The sequence below is a fragment of the Triticum urartu genome, chromosome 2 (assembly GCF_003073215.2).
Source record: "Triticum urartu cultivar G1812 chromosome 2, Tu2.1, whole genome shotgun sequence".
NCBI lineage: Eukaryota > Viridiplantae > Streptophyta > Magnoliopsida > Poales > Poaceae > Triticum > Triticum urartu.
The window spans coordinates 742,732,800-742,751,890 of NC_053023.1; the positions used below are offsets into that span (position 1 = coordinate 742,732,800).

At 48.2% G+C, this 19,091-nt stretch overlaps 1 protein-coding gene across 1 annotated transcript; it reads right to left on the bottom strand.

The window, feature by feature from the left end:
- Positions 1–9,962: 9,962 nt before the first annotated feature.
- Positions 9,963–11,146, bottom strand: LOC125534580 (transcription repressor OFP13-like). The gene has a single exon (XM_048697766.1). It carries the CDS (start codon positions 10,862–10,864, stop codon positions 10,160–10,162), a length of 705 nt encoding a protein of 234 aa, XP_048553723.1. The 5' UTR covers positions 10,865–11,146; the 3' UTR covers positions 9,963–10,159.
- Between the last annotated feature and the right edge of the window lie 7,945 nt (positions 11,147–19,091).

Genomic DNA, 19,091 nt, shown 5'->3' on the forward strand with positions numbered 1-19,091 from the left:
AATCCTACCGAGTGGTGAGCCAGACTCCCACTCGGAGGCTTAGCTGCAGCCCAGTGCTCGCCTAAGTGTTCAAAAATCCTACCGAGTGGAGAGCAAACCTCCCACTCGGAGGCTTAGCTGCAGCCTAGTGCTCGCCTAAGTATTTAAAAATCCTACCGAGTGGTGAGCAGACCTCCCACTCGGGGGGCTTAGCTGCAGTCCAGTACTCGCCTAAGTTTGAAAAAATCCTACCGAGTGGAGAGCAGACCTCCCACTCGGGGGCTTAGCTGCAGTCCAGTACTCGCCTAAGTTTGAAAAAATCCTACCGAGTGAATAGCAGACCTCCCACTCGGGGGCTTAGCTGCAGTCCAGTACTCGCCTAACTTTGAAAAAATCCTACCGAGTGGAGAGCAGACCTCCCACTCGGGGGCTTAGCTGCAGTCCAGTACTCGCCTAAGTTTTTAAAATCCTACCGAGTGGAGAGCAGACCTTCCACTCGGAGGCTTAGCTGCAGCCCAGTGCTCGCCTAAGTACGGAACACATCCCAATCCGCAAGGACGACGAGGTGCAAATCGACTGCTACCTTCTCCTTCGGAGTTGCACCACAAATACAAAGTTATTTCGAGTGAAGAACAAGTTCCACTCGACAGATAATTCATAAAGATATTCAACGATAAATCAAGTTCAGATAAGATCCAAAGGTTCTAGACCGCAGATCAAAGTACTCGAGCCTCCAGCTCGATAGAGTTAACGGTTACAAAATCCACTCGGCATTCCGAGGCAAATTTAAAGTGAAGCATAAAAGTTTTTATTCCTCATGCCGAGGACTGGAAGGGGCGACGAACTCGTCCAAGTCGATCCCGTCTGCAATGCGAGTGGCAGCAGCAATGAAAGTCTCCATGAAGTCTTGAAAGTTGTGCTTCCTGGTATTGGCAACTTGGATGGCGGCCAACTTTTCTTCTCGCGCCTCCTTGCAGTGGACGCGGACTAGAGACAGAGCGGCGTCAGCGCCACATCTAGCAGAAGATTTCTTCCATTCCGCCACTCGACCTGGGACTTCATTCAGTCGAGTCATCAGGGACTCGAGGTCATTCTGAAGCCGTCCTAGGCCAGAGCGACGTGTCGATCCGTGACATCGCAACCTTCAACCGAGCAAGATAGTCAACAACGCCGGCAACACGAGATTACAGTCGGAGCACGTTCATAGCAGCCTCGTCCTTCACTGGAGAATTGATGGGGTCCAAGTCTGTCTCCACTCGACTGGTCTCCTCTTCGAAGTTCTGGCAGAATTCTGTAAACACAATTCAAGGATAAGTTAGTGGCTCTACGCAGATTTGGTAACTGCAAGTCAGTCGGGCCGGAGTAATTACCCTCGAGTATGACGAACAGCTTCTTGGCGAGTCCACCGAGATAAGCCTCCAGATCGTTCCTCTTCCCCGCCAGTTCACTTGCCTTGTCATTCAGAGCTATATTGCCATTCTTCAGACGGCTGGCCTCTCGATTAGCCGCGTCGAGAGCAGTTTTCAGCCTGGAGTTTTCCTTTTCAAGAGTACCGACTGAAGCCAATTTTTCTTCAGCAAGCTTCGTTTTGTTCAAGGCCTCCTTCTGCGCTTCGGCAAGGTCTTGATCCTTCTTCTTCAGAGCCTCCTCCATTTTGTCTGCGAAACAGCAAGTGAGATCAACATCGAGGACGGCCAGAAAGAAAGGACAGTCGACAAAATCTCACCAGCCATACCTTTTGCTTCGTCCCTCGCCTTTTGCAAGTTCTCCTGAGCAAGCTTCAAGTCAAGGTTCAGCTGGATCTATTTGTTCTCCAACTCAGTGTAGCGAGCCACAAGTTCGCAGGATTTCTGCAAAAAATCAGTCGACAGACATCCAAGATAAGTTGCTTCCGAGTAACCAAGAGACAATGATGGTGTTTCTAAGACTACAGCCGAATCAAAAACATTCGACAGTAGTCTCGGGGACTACACCCAGTGGGTGCACTCAGCGTGCCCCCACTGGTTCGACCAAAAAAAATCGACTGCCCGCAGCTGACCGTGTACAGTTCCATTCGACATGGCCTGACCAGACCGAGTGAAGAAGTTCAGCTAAAGCAACACAATATAAAGACTATAGTCGACTGCCAGCAGTCCACCGTAGTTTCGGGGACTACACCCAGTGGGTGCACTTAGCGTGTCCCCACTTGTCAAAAAGATTAATAGACACACCCAGTGGGCGTACAGATATAAAGATCTTCAGAAAAGAGATTCTTCAGATAGCATATCCTAACAGAACAAGCGGTGAATCAACTGACCTGGACGTTGCTCTGAAGAGCTGAGCTCGCGTCATAAGCTGCTTGGCTGGCTTCCCGAACAACCTTCACTTGCTCCATCATGATCCCCGCCTGACGTATAGCCTCTTTAGTGGCACCCACTTGGTCCTCAGAGACGTGGTGTGTGGCAAAAAGCGAAGGCAGATTTGCAGTCGACGTCGAAGGCTGGACACTCGTCAGAGGTTCAGCGAAGGTCACAGAAACCCGAGTGGTATCACCACCCTCCCGGACTGCGGGCTCAGGCGCCGGAGTAGTTTGTGGGGTCTTGCCAGCCGGCGCCCTCCTGTTCCTTCGCGCCGTTAGCGGCACTTCGTCGTCATCATCAGGGAGGTCAATGACATGAGGAGGAGCTACAAGAAAAATCCAATCGACCGGAATTATGAAAAATCGTCAGTCAACTAAAAGCAGAGCATCAGTAATCGTACCGGGGTTGGAGGTAACAGCGTCTTCCATCTCTTGATCATCGTCCTTGGCGGAGATCTCCGAGGTGGTAGCACTGCAAATTTCGAAAGTCAGTCAGCTTATTCAATGAGTCGACCAAGAGTCCGTCATGTTCGACAAAGGAAAACAAATTCTACTATTACCCAGAAATGGTGGGGACAGTCATCTTCATCTTGGGCAGAGCCTTGGGCGGCTTGGACGGCGTCGCGCGTGGGTGCTTGGGAGCTTTTTCTGTCGGCGCTGGAGATGAGGTCCGAGGGCGCTTCGACGACTGCCCAACAGGGACAGTCGCCTTACCACGTTCCCGCGCAGGGTCGTGTGTAAGCTTGGATCGCCGTTCCGAGCGGGGAGGTTCGACTTCTTCCTCCTCCTCTTCACTGGAGTCGTCGTCGTCATCCCTCTCTCCTTCGCCATCAAATTCCTACTCTTCTCCCTCGTCTCCACTTTCGCCTCCACTCGCCTCTCCTTCCTCGGCCTGCTCCTGTGCTCCATTGGGTGTCGAGTACATCTCAGTAGTGGCCTAGAGGACAATAAACGAGACAAAAGTTAATCGACTGATCCAAAAAGAACTAATAAAGAAAGCAAGATCACAGTCGGAAACGCAAGATCAGACCTTGTCCACTTCGTATGTTTGGTCGAGTGGAGGAATCCTCCTGGCTCCTCGGGGGTTGTCCTTGTTCCCTGTGATACTCGACAGCCACCCTTCCAACATCTTGTCAGTGACCTCCTCTGGGTGAATCCGAGTGGTGTCTTCGAGACCCGAGTACAGCCACATCGGGTGGTCACGAGCCTGAAGCGGTTGGATGCGCCTCCGAAGGAAGACTTCCAACAAGTCCATGCCAGTCACACCCTCGCGGACAAGGTGAACCACTCGACTGACCAGCACCTTGACTTGCGCCTTTTCCTCCGGTGTCACTTTCAGAGAGGCGGGTTTTTGTGCTCGATTCAGAGAAAAAGGGGGGAGCCTAGTCGACTGTCCTGGGGTCACCTCGTCTTTACAGTAAAACCAAGTCGAGTGCCACCCACGGACTGACTCGAAAAAAGTGATAGACGGAAAGGAACTTTTTCCCTTCATCTGGATCGCCAGACCCCCGCACAGCTGGATCACCTGCGTCCGTTCGTCACTCGACTTGACCTTCTTGACCGACTAAGAGCGGCAAGTGAAGATGTGCTTGAAGAGTCCCCAATGGGGGCGGCAACCCAAGAAGTTTTCACACAAGGAAACGAAAGTAGCAAGATACACAATAGAATTGGGAGTAAAGTGATGGAGCTGCGCTCCGAAGAAGTTCAAGAAGCTCCGGAAAAAAGGATGAGGAGGCAGAGAGAATCCACGATCGATATGGGTGGCGAGGAGGACGCACTCACCATCAAGAGGATTGGGTTCGACTTCTTTCCCTGGGAGGCGCGCAGATTCGTGGGGAATGAATCCCCCCTCGACCAGATCATCGAGATCATCCTGCCGAATCACCGACGGCATCCAGTCGCCCTGGATCCAATCCTTGGGCAGAGCAGTCCTCAAGGAAGATCCGCCCCCAGCGGACTTCTTCCCCTTCCCCTGCACCGCCGCCTTCTTCACGCGCTCCAGAGCTGACGTCTTCTCCTTCACCATCGTCGCCGGCGAAACTCGAACAGACCTACAGCACCAAGGTGGGAGCGGAGGTGGCGGAGGATCTTGTGAAGGAAGGGGGAAAAGTGAAGGCGCACTGTTCGGGGGTCCCGAGCCGGCAGCTTATAAGAGGTCGCTTCCAAGTGGCTGACTGGTAGGCCTAGGCAATCCCGTCAAATCCCGCAACGGGCGCGCGCGGTACGTGGCGAAAAAGATGGCGCGGGGATTGAGGAGCTTCCGTCCTATCCCATCCGATTATTGCGGCCGCCCCCGTCCCGCGCGCTTCCCGAAATTCAAATCCCGCAAAATCCGCGGGCCGCAGAACAACTCGTCAAACAGAAGATCCCTTTCACACCGTCACTCGGAACTTCACAAGTAAAGAAATTCACTCGACAAGTGGCCAAGAATGGATCAAGGCGACTGAAAGAAGTTGACGACGTCATCCGTGACAATTGATCCAAAACAAGACGTTCATATAACATGAAGAACCAGTCGGAAAGATCCCCAACTCCTTCCCCACTCGAACCTCTATCCATTCGGGGGCTAATGATGAAGCTATGTACCTAGGATAGGGGCATGGGCCTGTCCTGAGTACCCTACCCAAGGACATCCCTAGAAGAAGTCACCTTTCAATCGACTTGGAGGTATCCCACTCGACAGATTCAAGACACTCGACCACGAAGCAATCACTCGACCAAATTCCAACCACTCGACTGCCAGGAGATCTAAAGTCACCCTGCACGCAAACGGTCGGTGTTTAAGTAGCTTTTATGGTCATCATAGCACTTTATTAGGGGCGTTCCCAGTAACCCCCAGTCTTAATATACTTTAAACCTTGCATTACTGAGGGCTGGAGGGGCCTGACGAACTCTATATAAGCCACCCGCCTCCTCAGTATCAAGGGTTGGCACCCCTGTTATTCATACACACATAATTCAGTCGACCGCCTCCGGGCACCGAGACGTAGGGCTGTTACTTCCTCTGAGAAGGGCCTGAACTCGTAATCCTCGTGTGCTTACAACTCCTCCATAGTTAAGATCTAGCCTCTCCATACATACCCCCCTATATCATTGTCAGAGTTAGAACCACGACAATCACTGCGATCATGTCGTCCTGACATGTTGAATTTCGAACTGAATCTGTTAGTATATGTGTGTTTTTCCTTCCGTTAAACTTGAGACACCATAGCGGGTGCACCCCTAGTTGTTAATCTGCGGACTCCTATAAATATGATCATACATATATTGTTCCACTACGCAGGTTGTGTTAAATTCACACGGTGGCAGGCTTAGCAGCATACATAACTTTCAGAATTCTGAGATCTGTCCTATGAAACTACTACTAGTACAGAGTATATGTATCTCTGACGGTGGTCGGTGACCTTTGCGCTGAAATCTTATGTCTGACCAATTCGATCGACGCGTTGCTGTTTGCTGACACAGTGAGGCCGTGCTTGGAAGCAGTGTAATCAAATACTGACGTATTTATTTTACACGTGTAACTCAACGGCCATTAGCAGATTTCCAGTCGGAAACAAAACGATGGACAAATGTCTGTATTTCTTTCTACAGAGGTATTTGAGGCTAAGGCCATGTGTGGATTATCGTGTTTCTTTCAAATACACCTGTAAAAGATACACGCCTCTGCGCCTCTGTATAATTTCCGGCAGGAAATCACTCTAGTCCGGCAAGATACACTTGTAACGGCCTGTTGAATTACATTCGATCCAAGCGCGGCTTAAAACGATAATCCAAACAAGGCCTGAGTGGGCAAGTAACTCCAGCGGTTCATATACATCTGACAAATCCAGCAAGCCTCTGGCGAGTTTTTCCTATCTTGTTATCTTAGTTTGCCTTTCCCTGTATCTTAAGACTGCTTGTGGATTTCTCAACGCCGAATGGTCAGGTTCGCGAGGCGAGGATAATATTTAAGCTTGAGAGAGACTTGGGGTCATGTTTTCCTCTTGATTAATACATAAGGATTAGCAAAACAATTAGAATTTGTGCATAGACATAAAAAATTTACTAGATTTATTGAACAGAAAATACGTACAGTACAACTAGACGCACATAGCTGCACGCGCACGTTGCTTGGACTGTATTATTGATTCGTCGTCACCATCGTACGTGTAGATGATCCATGAAGAAAACACATGCATGCACCTTCAGCTGCACTAGCGGTGAGCTGAAAGCTCGTTGCTCACTGGGTTGATAAGTATCTTGTGCTACTGTTAGAGTGATCGCCAGTTTGGAGTATCTCGATTCTCGAAGAGTTGGTGAGGCGCGGATGGGCCAAGGGACGGAGCACTACAGTTGGGCTGTGGATTCAGTTGAGGCCATCAAGATTCAGGCCACCACCACCCAACCAACACAGTGGCGTCCATTGCTGTATAAATACGCTGTACCTGTGCAGCCCTCAAATTTTTTTTTTTGCTGTACCTGTGCAGCCCTAAAAAAAATGCTGTACCTGTGCATATAGAAACAAACTGATGATTTTTCTGATCCCAAGGATCGGCCGACCTGAAAGCTACCTGCACTCACGTCCCGGCGATTTCTTTCCATGTTCACCTGCCTCAGTCTGTCAGCAAACAGAGGCAATGATCTCTGCTCTGCTCATCACTTGGGCGGATCAGGTATAGTACCCCGTCAGGGAAAATGGGCTACTGTTGCTCAACTTATCAAGAAAAAGAGAAGCAAACTTTGTCTGCTCTGCACCCTGACCGATCGCAGATTAAGCAGTCTAGATGGCATCAGAACGTGCGTAAGAAAAACGACCAGTCCTAGTTACTGCGCTGGGGGCATTATTTGTCCCGATCATCATCGGCCGTACGTAGATAAGGTGCTCGACGATATGCGTCGTCTTGGGGCTTGGGGCTTGTTTGTTCCGGTGAGACGCGTCGTCGTTGCTGCTCGATCCACGAACGATCGAGAAGCACCTCCGTCAGCTGCACTAAAAGCTATCTGCATCTGGACTGACAAATTCGGTTTCTCAAACGCCCGCGAACTGGCGCGTCCGCAGACAGTGTCTTATCACGCCCTAAATTACTTACTCTGCATTTGAGTTTCTCATACTTCAACCTCTATATCCATACAAAGCATGCAAATGAGATTCTATGTACTACATACTACGTACTATCCTAGCTAATCTTGATTGTCGGAGTTGTCCGTGATGTCGGTGCCGGGCGCCAGGTGAAGGCTCCGGCTCATCCTCCTCCTGCTCGACCTCATCCATGTAGGCGAACATCTTCTCCTCCTCCGCGGTGTGTTGCGCCTCCATCTCCTGCCGGCGACGGCATCTGGCCTCCGCACCGACTCCGGGCGGAGGGAACCGAGGATGGCCTGCTACTCCGCCACATCATCGGCGTCCCCCACATCTTCCTCCGGCTCCACCTCCTCCTCAACCTCCTCCAGATCCACTGCATCTGAAGGTAGCCCCTCAACGATCCGGGCTTCGTGCCTTGCCCGGATCTACTCAAGGACCTACAGCAGGCGCTCTGGAGGTAGACAGGGGTAGCCCCTTATCCGGCTGCGTGGGGGCGTGGCTACTAGTGGTGGCGAACGAGGAGTGGAAAGTGGCGGCGGTGGCAGACGAACGGAGAAAAATGTGAAGGGGTAGGGTTTCGTTGCCGGCGGTCGGCATAAATAGCTGGGCTATGCACTAAGCGGCCCGCCGGAGCCACGTGGCTACATCGGTCCGTTGGAGGAGACGAGTTTTAGACGGCTGGGTTTTTAGGCGATTCTGCATGGGACCCCGGCGTCAGTCCGACGTGGCGGGCGCGCCCATGTGCTTCATATTCGCCCCGTATTTGGGTTGGATATGAGGGTATCGGTTAGTTCGAGCATTTGGGGTCAGTTTAAGGCATCTAGTTGGGTCAAAATTTCATGACCGGTCAGCACTAACGTTAGAGACGGGTTTGGCTGTAGATGCTCTAACACTACTAGTGTCTGGTGGTGATGGTGAGGTGAAAGGTCGTTGCTGGATTACTCGGCCTGACTGCCTGAGACGTGCATGCTACTGTTAGGAAAAGAAGCACTGTTTGGCTAGGCTGTGGATATTACAATTATATTCAGGCCACCACCCAAGTTGAAACAGTGGCGCCTGCCAATCAACGCACACCATGCATGCAGAGAAACAGAGCCCGATCGGATTGCCGCTTAATTTTGCCGTACGAAACGGGATTGTGTCGACGTGCTTTCGCGTCTCGCCACCCACATACACTGCAGACTGATCGGGCGGCGCGAGAGAGAAGCATCTTTCGTGCACTCGACGAGCCATGGGAGGCTTCTGATGAGATCCAGGCATGTGTGCTGCTGCTGATCTTTTTTTTTTCGTGACACTGAAGAAGTAATCGATCTTGACCTAACACGTACGGGCTGACAATGGCAGAGATAATGGATCGGTTGGACACTTTTGGGCTGGCCCGCCGCGGACCACGTACGTGCCTGCCCACCATGCAAAGCCCCAATGACTTGAGACCTGCAGTGCCTACCAGATGGCCAAGTACGTCCGGTCCAGGCGATTTCCATGTTCATCCACGACAGCTTCACGCTCTCACCCAATGGCCTGCTCACTTTGGTCAGGGTAGGGATGGCAAGACCAAACAGTGCGTATATAGCGGTACACTTTTCCAGGGGTGTACATGTTGGGGGCTTGGGGCAGTGCAATTTCCATTTCCTGAGAAAGGGAAACAAGTTTGACCATGTTTGGACTTGTTTACTTCCACTCTATTCTCAAGTTGAATTTCCAATCAGTCGATCCCTCACTCGCGCAGTCGATTTTGAAGTAGTAGTAGTAGAAGAAGGCGAGGGCTTGCCACTATATCAGGGAAACAAGTATGATCATATTTTGAAGTAGTAGTAGAAGAAGGGGAGGAAGAGGCAGGGTCCGATCTCGAGACAAGACGTCGTAGCGTTGCGGCCGCCAAAGTGGCAGTGGTAGGGGTACAGAAGCAAGGCTTTCGCTTTCAGTTTCAGAAAGAAAATTGAGCACCACGGCCAAAATGCCGAAATTTTCACTTTAATTCAATTATATTTTTTGAAAATATATTTAAATAATTTGAATTCATGTGTATTTTCGACATTGTTGAAATGTTTTGACTAAAATGTAAATATATCAGTGACTGCTGAACTTAATGAAACTCAGTGAATTTCATTGAAATATCACTGAAAGTGAAAAACCATGTATAGAAGTCACTCACAGCACTGTGAAAACAATGTCTAACATTTGGCCAGATGGGTATAGTTATCAGTCTTGCTAAGTCTCACTTGATTAAGACTTCGTTAAGTCTCAGTCGATACTATATTCGTGTAAAATTTTCTTTTCAGTTTTTTCTTTTACTCTCTTACATGTTGAATCATTTGACTGCGACTTGGTTAAAGCTCAGTCGATGCTATATGCCTGTAATTTTTTTCAGTTTTTTCTTTTACTCTCTTACATGTTGTATCATTTGACTGAGACTTGATTAAAGCTCAGTCGACCGAGACCTAGCCACACCCCATAGTTATTAGCGGTACATGATGGGACTCATGGGAGCGAGAAAGCTCGAGCTACGTACGTAGCACTCCATCGAATCATCAAATAATTCAACTATATCTAGCTGGCTGGCGATTTGCAATCATCGAATAATTCAACTATCAACATCCACATATAATTTGATCAAGTATAGTAGTACTAGTACAGGCACGCGTGCATGCTCTCAACAAACACAACACAGCCTACGCCTCTCGCTGGCTCAATCCATCTAGGTCGAATCGCTGATGCCACCAATGGCATGACACCGTTTCTTCCCTAAGCAATCGCATTGCGCGCTCGCATGGTAGCTAGCACTGGCCGCTCTGCTTGTTGTTGACGGCGGAGAGGCCGACGAGCAGGTCCACGAAGGCGCCGACGATGAGGCCGTGGGTCTTCTTGCCGTTGGCCCGGAGGTACCACCCCAGCATCTCCTCCAGCCACCCCCAGTCGTCCTCGCCCCTGCCGCCGCCGCGGCTCAGCACCATCTCCTCCATGGACCGCCGGAAGTCGCCGTACGGGTCCGCAGAGTCGATGGCCAGCGCCGTCGCCCCGCCGAACGCTGCCTGATCCGCCTCCGGCTTGCTCGCCGTCACGATGGATTTCGTCGCCTCGGGCTCGAAGAAGAGCCGGCTCGACGCTCGGATCTCGCGGATGACCGCCTCGTCCATCGAGGGCTCCGGCTCCGGCTCCGGCGCCGCAGTGGAGGCAGAAGAGGAGCCGGAGGCGGAGAGGAAGGAGTTATCGGCTGTGTCGTCGCAGTAGGCTGGGTTCATGATCACGCGGGTCCTGCAGCAGTCCCAGCGCGCCGACGACAAGGACGCCTCCCCCTTCACACTGCTGCGGCCGTCGAAGGACGCGGTCCTGGCCTGCGCGCAGGAGGGCCATTGCCACGAGGCGGCCATGCTGCGAGAGGACGCAGCTGATATGGACGGAGGAGACGACATGCTCTCGGCGGTGGCGTCCACACTGCCGCTGGTGAAGAAGAGGGAGGCGAGGGCGAGCTTCTTGACCATGGCTGCTGCTGCTTGTCACTTGTTATGATGTGCAGAGGATGATTGATCAATGGCGAGGGAGCTGATGGGGAGGGAGATGAGCTGAGATGGCCTTGCTTTTAAATGGAAAGGAGATGGAAGTGTTTGTTGTGTGCGTGTGAGAAAGGCAAGGGAAGATGGGCGTCGTTGTTGTGTGAGTTGGGAGTCTCCTCTTGTCTGGCCGGCCGGCGGTGATCCACCGGTTGGCCCAATTGTATCCACGGTCTTGCATGGTAGCTGCCCAAAATCATATAATACTCTCTCCCTTTGTACAGCTGTGTCAAAAAAATCATCAAGGAAAGGAGCCCCAAATTATGTCATATTCCCTTGATTCTGACAGGTTGGGTACACATATGAGTTAGAGGCACCGTGGGCCGGCGCGAAATAGATCGGAAGCGTGGATGGCACTTCTTAAGTGGGACAGTGGTATTCTTAGCCCATCATGGTTCATGTCCTGGTGCTCGCATTATTTTTGAATTTATTTCAGGATTTCCGGCGATGCACTTTCAGTGGGAGGAGACGTTCGCGTCGATGACGAGGCGTCTATGACGACTTCATAAATTTCAAGATGCCATGCCGGTGCAGTCTCTTGAAGGTGCTCATAGAGATAGGGTGTGCGTGTGTGCGTTCATAGAGGTGAGTGTATGCGCATATGTATGAGTGCTTGCATCTATACTAATGTTAAAAAAAAGTGACACCTGGCCCGACCCGCCACGGCCGAATCCGCCACATAACAAAACCCGCTGATGCACACCTGGCAAGCTTTAGCTGACCACACTGACCCATCCCTGTGGCGTCTCGAATCCCTATTTCTCTCTTGCTCAATGGGTTAGGAGCCTGTGAGATGATCTCCATCATTTGGTCCAACATGACCAAACCAATTGTGAAAGTGCGAACGAGTGAGGTATGGCAAAACTCATGCTTAGACCGAGAGCAACCGTTGAATGCCACATAGAGCAAGCATGCCTATCCCGGCCAGACAACCAGAGGCCATGACGGCGGATGACGCACATGTAGGGGATTAGGTGATGCTAATAGCGCCATGGGCAACAACTGTGGTCAAGAAGCTCGCCTTCTTCCTCTCTAGGTCGATTTCCTTGGTGGATAAGAGGTGGTCTGTGGTGGATGAAAGCTTCAAGAATAAGCTCAGCATCCCGTCAGAGAGGGTTAACCTGAGTTCTTTCTCCCCATTTACTCGTCGTCATGGTGTGGCGGTAGAAGAGGGGGGAGGGGTGGATCCATGGTCTGGCCTTCAGATCTGGCGTGCTGCAGGGTATGATGATGGCTTTGTTGCTTCTTACACATCTTCTTCAGCTGCCTCAACCTTTGTCGTATAATATACGGATCAAACAAGGATATGTCTTTGAAGAACGACATGGATGGCTAGGGTGGTTTGCTAGCCTTTGGACGATATGTCAGCTACTCCATCCGCCCCACAATATAAGATCCATTTTCAAGCAGGGGCTTTAAAAATACTCGCTCCTTCCCAAGCCACAATATAAGATTGTTTTTCAAGCAGCTTGAAAAATGATCTTATATTGTGGGGAGGGGGGAGTATTTTCAAAGCCCATGACTTCATCCTCCGTTGGTGAGGCCTTTCGCTCCTTCTCCCAAGGTAAGGGTTTGGTTAGAGATGGCGGTAAAGCATCACCGATGATGTCATCGGTTGATTTAGGATCCAATTGCTTTTCTTGCTTTCTCCCATGAGGCCCTGAATGTTGAATGGGAGGACATGTTTATAATTTTTAATTTCTTTCACCTCCTTTGGGTAGTGCTCTACATCTTTGTTATAATAAAGTCGGCTCTAGGTCCTTATCATCCCTTCCCCTGTTAAAAAGAAAAGGAAAAATCACTTCCCAAAACATATCTAAGCATATGGCTCACAAGTGTCTAGCCAACATATTTAGAGCGATAATGTTGGTCAAACTTTTCAAATTTTGACTCGAAGTACATTAAAAAAATGTGTACCCAAAGAAATAAGTTTGTACCTTTTTTCAATAAAGACATCCAATGGTTATCTTAGGTCTAATTAATGTAAGGAAAATAAAACCGATACAATGGACAGATAATTGAACATAGAGCGATGAGTAGAACATTACATTGAAAATCGTATTAGCCTTCTTCTTTCTTTGATTCTATTATGTCTGCCAAAAATAAAAGGGTTAATTTGATAAATGCCACTCCAATTATGGCGATTCTGAGAAATGCCACCGCAATTTCCAAACTTTGAAAAATGCCATTTCATGCCACTTCCAGTGGCATTTTTCGAAGTCTGCAGTGGTGTTCTTCAAAGATTGCAAAAATTGCAGTGGCATTTTTCAAAGTTTGGAAATTGCAATGGCATTTTTATGAATCGCCATAATTGGAGTGGCATTTATCTAAAAATTGCATTGAATCACATCAAAGGAAAGGGACACCCGCAAATGTCCTCGGCATACCAGGAATTTGAAGACTGCAAAACCACTCGCTCCTTGAGACCAGATCTATATATCTCTGAAGGAACAGGAAGAAGATGTCGAAGTCGCTGCACCAATAGCCAGTCAATAGCTCTTCTTGAAAGACACACGAACTTCCAAGATATGAAGGGAAGTAACAAATCTAAAGGCACAAACTCCCACATGCCCTTCGTCGACGCCACACCAGACGTCGTCGAGATAGGGAGATACCTAATTCCAACATGCCATTGCCACCACCACCTTGTTGATGTCACCAGAGAAACAAAAACCAACGGAAAAGAACACGAGAGGGACGGTTCCCCACTCCTCCTACCGCCAACGAGGCTGCCAGACGTGGTAGAAGTGGAGCACCGAGGCGGTGACATGCAAGGAAGCTGTGTCAGCGACGACGACGTGTAAGGAAGTTGTGCCAGCAACGGCTAGGGTTGGGATTCTAGGGCTGGTAGTTTGTACTTGGCAGTTCGCATCCCGCTAGTACTCCCTCCGGTTCTTTTTACTCTGCATATTAGAATTCTTTGGAGTCAAACTTCACAAAGTTTGACCGTATTTATATGAAAAAATATCAACATCTGCCATGCTAAAGTTATATAATATACTCCCTCCGTCCGTGAATAAGTGAATATCTAGGTTTTGCCTTAAGTCAAAGTTTTAAAATTTTGACCAACTTTATAGGAAAAAGTAGCAGCATTTATGACACTAAATTAGTATCGCTAGATTCATTTTGAAGTGTACTTTCATAATATATCAATTAGATGTCATACATGCTACTATTCTTTTCTATAAAATTGGTCAAAGTTTTAAAACTTTGACTTAGAACAAAGGCTAGATGTACACTTATTCATGGACGGAGGGAGTAAAACTTTAAGTCATGACGCATCTAGTGGTATTGATTTCAGATTGTGAATGTTGGCACTTTTTTCTACAAAGTTGGTCAAATTTTACGAGGCTTGACTTCAGTCAAATCTTATATGCGAACTAAAAAGGACCGGAGGGAGTACTGCCTATTTAGCATTTAATATAGGACCGTGGTATAAACATGCTGGGATTTATTTTAGAGAATCAGTCGACATCTTCTACAAGCGCTTTCTTCTGTTTCCCTTGGCGGCTAGGGAAAACTCTCCACGCTAGACTTCCCCGACGAGTTTGCGGAATTTCCTCTCCTCTGCCTACCACTCCAGCAGCTGGTGGCGGAGACGGGAATCCTGGTGTAGTGCTCTGGCTAGTAGTTTAGGATAAGGTTTTTAGTCCTTGTAAGTGTGCCGCTTGGGCGGATGGCAACACTTCTACTTTGAGCTTGTCTATGAGCTCCAATCCTCTTCGAGTTCGTCTATCTGCATGTGTTGACGGAGCTCCGACGTAGATTCCTACCGTCTCCTTGGGGCGGCAAGGTTAATGTTTCTCATTTTGCGTGTGCGACGCTAAGATCTTGTGCCAGGTGCTTCAGATCTATTTAATAGTGCGATTTAAGGGTCCTTAGGTGCTCGTGTACGAAGCCTTCCCGATTGTCGTGACAAGATCAAGCTGGCGCCTTCACGGGAGCGGCGACGGTGATGCGTTGTGTTGACACCTGATTTTGGCAAGATACAGATTGCAATGAAGATGGTCTCGAGTGAATGAGTTTTCAGCATAAAAATATTCACGTCACCGAGTGGAACCACTTTGATGTTTCGGTTATATTCATTCGACTTTATCTTACGGACCGAAACTATACTCCGAGTGGCATAGTTCAATGTTTCGAGTGGTTTTTGGTCAATCACGTCTTCAAGATGACCTTGGATGAAGGAGCACTCTTAAGGAATTGTCTTCGTCTCGTCGAGGCAATCGATTTTGATATATAAATCATCTCAATCCGAGTTCATATGCAAAAGTTAGAGGCAATACACTGCAGACTGAACCTCAACGGAAATATGGCGCGAGGTGCCAGACCCTTGTCTGATGGGTTGCGCGAGTAATTCGGCCATAAAGACGGCCTTGAATCGAAAAATCTTCAACACGGAAAAGTTTCGTCTCGTCGAGCCGATCGATTTTCATATATAATTCGTCTCAATCCGAGGTCATACGAGGCCTGGAGAGACAAATCAAGATCGGACTATATTTTCAGTCGGAAATCCGAGTGAAAAGTTTACCATCCGAGTGAAAGTTTACGGTCGAGTGAAAATTTCCCGGTCGAGTGAAAGTTTGCTGACCGGATGAACTTATTATTATCCAAGTGGAAATATAGTCATCCGAGTGGAAATATGTTCATCCGAGTGAAATTGTCGTCTAGGTGAAAATATTCCGAGTGAAAAGATTACCATCGGGACGAAAACTTGCCGATTGAATAAGATAGTGCCTTCCGAGTGGAAATATAGTCATCCGAGTGAAAATATAGTCATCCGAATGAAAGATTGTCTTCCGAGTGAAAAAGTCCAATCGGACGATCCGAGTGAAAAAGTCTAATATCCGAGTGGATGAGCTCAAGTCCGAGTGAAATTGAACATGTGCTCGAAAGTTTATCAAAATGACCTTGGATGAAGAAGTGTTCAATACAAAAGTTGTGCGTATCATCAAGACGGTAAATTTTGATTTTGGAGTCATCATCATCATCAGAGATAATATATAGCCTACAAATTCACTACGAGACTCGGATAATCCAGTCTACTGCAAGACCGAGTCCGACTGGAATATAAAGATGACCTAGAAAAGTATTCAAGATGGCTTTATTTGAAAAAGTGATCAACATGAGAGTTGTTCGTATCGTCGAGGCGCACAAGTTTGATATTTGGGCCGTCTTGATCGGAGATCATATGCAAGCCCGGCAGCCCGCGCAAGAAGGAAGACAGAGTTTGGGCCAGATTCAGACTAAATCCGAGTTGGAATAGAATTAGGACTCTAGGATATGAACTGATGTAATTTTTCTTGTAAGGAAAGCCTATATGAATCCTTTAATTGTACGGGAAGTCCAGCCGCCTCTTATATATGTTGGGGGTGACGGCCGATTGAGCAACACACAATCAAACAAATCAATATACTACTTTTTCATCTACGTTTTATCTCTCCATCGTTTTTCTATCTCGTTCTTCGCTGTTCTTCATGTTTTACAGCTGCGAATCTCGAGGCTCTAGGGGCGAGCGAATCGACCTAGGGCATCCCATAGCCGCCGCACTCCCTGACGGGGTCCCTCCCGGGGGTGTGGGGTTTTCGGGTCTGCAAAAGCGCCCGTCGACTGTCTTGCGTATCGCGCTGTCGGTCGGGTCTCCTTCGACGTGAGCTGCGGTGCATCACCCCCGACGTCGAGGGTACACGTGACGTGTTCGTGTGTCAACACACTTTTTGGCGACTCCGCTGGGGAACGAAGATCAATCGTCATCATCCACCATGTCCGATCTTCCCAAGCCATCTGAGGTAAACGCCGATAACATCATTAAGCCCAGTCTTGATGAGATATCGGCCGATCATCGCCAAGTCTATGAGGAGTACAAGAAGGCGCGCGAGGAGACGGACCTGCAGGAGTTCCTTGCAAAATTCAAGAAAGATCGCCAAGGCAACATCACTCCAATTGAAGAAATCAAGTTCCCTCCTCTTCAAACTGAACAGGTTAAGCCTTCTATAAGTACTGCCTTTTCTCCTGAGCAGTGGGCTGAGATTGAAAGTCGTATTGCTGATGGTAACAATCTAGTCTATCAAACTTTTATAGAAAATACTAATGCTCAGAAGAATATATCTCAATCGTCTAGTGGTAATAATGGTGTAGTTGCTAGTGTGCAAAACCCTAATCTGGCTTTACCTATTGCATCGGCGCCTCCCGTGCCGATGACTTATTATCCTACCCAAACAAATTAGATTGTGGCTATACCCATTAATCCTATTATGAGCATGACAGGTTCGGTGGCAACGCCGAACCAAACTCTACCTACAGCTACAACCACTCGACCACTACCAAATTATGGGTCGACATACATGCCACAATTCCTACCTACAACTAGTAACCATACTCTTCCTATGTCACTGCCACAAGCTTCATCGTCCACTACGGATGATGGTCTAGCTAATCTTAGAGAGGAGATGGCTAAGATGCTTAGAGAGAATTTTGGAGTTGAGTTACCTCGGAATCAGATTTACCAAAAGCCGTACCCCGAGTACTTTGATGCCATCCAGTGCCCTCCGGGATATAAGATTCCAGATTTTGTTAAGTTCAATGGAGAGGGCACAAAAACCACATGGGAGCATGTTAGTCAATACTTAGCACAACTAGGTGAAGCAGGCTCACTAAATGAGTTGAAAGTGCGTTTGTTTCCTTTATCTTTAACTGGTACTGCATTTTCATGGTTTTCTTCTTTACCACATGGTTCCATTTGGGTTTGGTCACAGCTAGAGCAGAAATTTCATGATCACTTTTATAGCGGCGACAATGAACTCAAGTTATCACATCTAACATCGGTTAAACAGAAGCATGATGAATCGGTCTCCGATTACGTCAAGAGATTCAGAGAAACAAAAAACCGGTGTTTTAGTTTGGTGATAACCGAGAGAGACTTGGCAGACCTAGTGCTGAGTGGTTTGAGAACTCCCATTAGAGAAAAGCTAGAAGGTTATGAGTTCTTAAATATCAACCAAGTCTTACAAAGGGCTTTGGCTCAGGAAAGCCGAAGTAAAGATCTCAAAGAAGTGCATAGATACAAAGCCGATCGTCCAAAGATGAATATGGTGGAATATGATAGTGATCACTCGGACGATGAGGGTGATGTTTTTGCTACTGAATTTGTTTGGCCATCTAAGGCCAAACCCTTTACTTGCAATGATCTGAAACCGATTCATAAGAATCGTGATGAAGAGATGAAGTTTACTTTTAACATTGCTAAGTGTGATAGAATATTTGATGCTTTGTTGCAGGCTAAGATTATTAGAATATCTCATACTTTACCGCCGTTTGAAGAGCTAAAACGGCGTGCTTATTCCAAGTATCATAATTCTTTTTCTCATGCTACTAATGATTGCAATGTTTTTCGACGACAGATACAATCGGTCATTAATGATGGACGATTGAACTTTTCTGAGATGCAAGTTGATAAACAGCCTTTTCCAATGAATACCATGGATTTGGAGGGAAAGAAGCTACTCATTCGGCCGGAGGTAGCCGAATCTGCTAATAAAGCTAATGTCATTGTTGGTGAGCCCAGGAAAGACAAGGAGGACAACAAGGTCTTGGGGAGACAGGTTGTGCTTGGTAAGCAACCCGATGGCAAGGAAGTAATCAAAATCACCATCAAGAATCCTACACTCGGGGGGAAACCGCAAGTGCAAGAAAATACGCGAGTTAAATTTGTCAAACCCAAGAGTCCAGAAGTTGGCAAGTGGAAGAGGAATGAAGCTAAAGTGCAACGCAAGCGGATCAAGCCAACTTTTGATATGTTGCTATCCAAATATGCTAATCAGTCGGCTGGTCCCAGCTCTAACCGGCCATCATACCTGAAGCGATCAAGGTCACCATCAGCTGATATGTTCAGTCAGTATATAAAACCGAGTGGACCAAGGGTGTCGTTTTCAGAAAAGCATACGCAATCTGTTCGGGATCGACTTGACTATTCATATAGAGGCCGACTGAACATCGGTAACTATCGGTCGGCTGGTCAAAACATGCGACCGGATGGAAATTATCTGAGTGTAAGAATGCACCCAGGTGGAAGCTATCCGAGTGAAAAAATGTGGCCAAGTAGATTCCATCCGACTGAATTCCATCCGGATGATATTCATCCGAGTGGATTCCATCAGAG